Consider the following 1,617-nt stretch of genomic DNA (forward strand, 5'->3'; position numbering starts at 1 on the left):
TATCCTCCGATGTGGACACACCCTGAACGCTCCGGCGCCCTTTTATCCCCCGATGTGGACACACCCTGAACGCACCGGCGCCCTTTTATCCTCCGATGTGGACACGCCCTGAACGCACCGGCGCCCTTTTATCCTCCGATGTGGACAAGCCCTGAACGCTCCGGCGCCCTTTTATCCTCCGATGTGGACACGCCCTGAACGCACCCTCGCCCTTTTATCCGCCGTTTTTAAATCACATTTTTCAACGTTTTCGGCACATTGATCGATGTTTTAGTCTCTTAAGACAAAGTTGTTGTAGCTGTTGTTCATTTTTAGCGTTTTTGGCGCTTCTTTCTACATTCTTTGTATTTTTTCAGCGTTTTTGGTCGACACTTATCAGTGTTTTTGTCTCTTCAGTCTCCGGTTCGTCCCCCCCGTCCCGTACCTTGGTCGGCGGCGATGTCCATCTCCATGGCGTCCTCGGAGATGACGTCCAGGGGGGGGCTGGGGCAGCGCGGCTCGCCCCCCCCGCCGGCGCTGGACGTGCTGCTGCCGAGGCTGCCGGTGCTGCCGAGGCTGCCGCTGGGGGAGGAGCTACGGGGGCTGGCGCTGGGGGAGGACGGCTGCTCGCCCAGCGGGGGGGGCGGGGGGGGCAGCGGGCGCGGGTGGTGGTGGTGGTGATGGTGGTGGTGGGGGGGGCAGTCGGAGGAACTCTCAGAACAGGAGGAAGAGGAAGAGGAGGAGGAGGAGGAGGCGCTGGAGGGGGAGGACGGGCAGGAGAAGGTGGTGGGGGAGGCGGCGGCGGGGGGGGGCGGGGGGGCGGGGCTTAGGTGCAGCGCCTGCAGCGCCGGGGACAGGGAGACCTCGGCGTCCGCCATCTGGAAGGAGGACACCTGCAGGGACACACACACACACACACACACACACACACACACACACACACACACACACACACACACACACACACACGGAGAGAGACACAAACACACACACACACACACGTGTTATTATTTAGAGGGTCAGAAGTATTTAAAACCCCTGATGACATCATCAGATCACACAGCTGAGCATGGTGTCATTTGTTTATCAGTATCTGTATGTGTGTGTGTGCGTATGTGAGTGTGCGTGTGAGATTCTCTGTATGTATGTGTGTGTGTGTGTGTATCTGAGTGTGTGTGTGAGATTCTCTGTATGTATGTGTGTGTGTGTGTGTATCTGAGTGTGTGTGTGAGATTCTTTCCAGATGTGAGCGTGGGTGGAGGTTGACCAACTTGATTTTTTAACAAGTTTTGTCACTTTTGGCTTTTTATAAAATTTGTCTATTTTTCTGAAGTTTTAACACTTTTTTTCCCGACATTTTTCCTGATGATTTCAGCGTTTTTATCGTCTCCACTAACCCAAGAATCCACGTTTTTGTCTCTTTTCGCTTTTAAAAAAAACATTTTTGTCGATTATTCTGAAGTTTTAATAATTTTTCCAACGTTTTCTTTGATTCCCGACAAATTTTCTGGTGATTTTCTCGTGTTTAAATGAGCGGCCGAGTGTTTCTATGTTGCCAACAGGACAACACCAGGGTTTTGTCCCTTTCTGTCCCGAAGGACAACACCAGGGTTTTGTCCCTTTCTGTCCCGAAGGACA

The 1,617-nt window shown here is 53.0% G+C and overlaps 1 protein-coding gene across 1 annotated transcript in view; it reads right to left on the bottom strand.

The window, feature by feature from the left end:
- The window catches only part of LOC117957220 (putative protein TPRXL), a 13,349-nt gene that overhangs the window by 579 nt on the left and 11,153 nt on the right, over nt 1-1,617 (bottom strand). Inside the window, exon 2 of the mRNA XM_034892817.1 lies at nt 425-872. Within this exon, the coding sequence (XP_034748708.1) occupies nt 425-857 (433 nt within the window). The 5' untranslated portion in view covers nt 858-872. The remainder of the gene's footprint in view (nt 1-424; nt 873-1,617) is intronic.

This window comes from Etheostoma cragini, chromosome 14 (assembly GCF_013103735.1).
Source record: "Etheostoma cragini isolate CJK2018 chromosome 14, CSU_Ecrag_1.0, whole genome shotgun sequence".
In the NCBI taxonomy this organism is placed as follows: Eukaryota; Metazoa; Chordata; class Actinopteri; order Perciformes; family Percidae; genus Etheostoma; species Etheostoma cragini.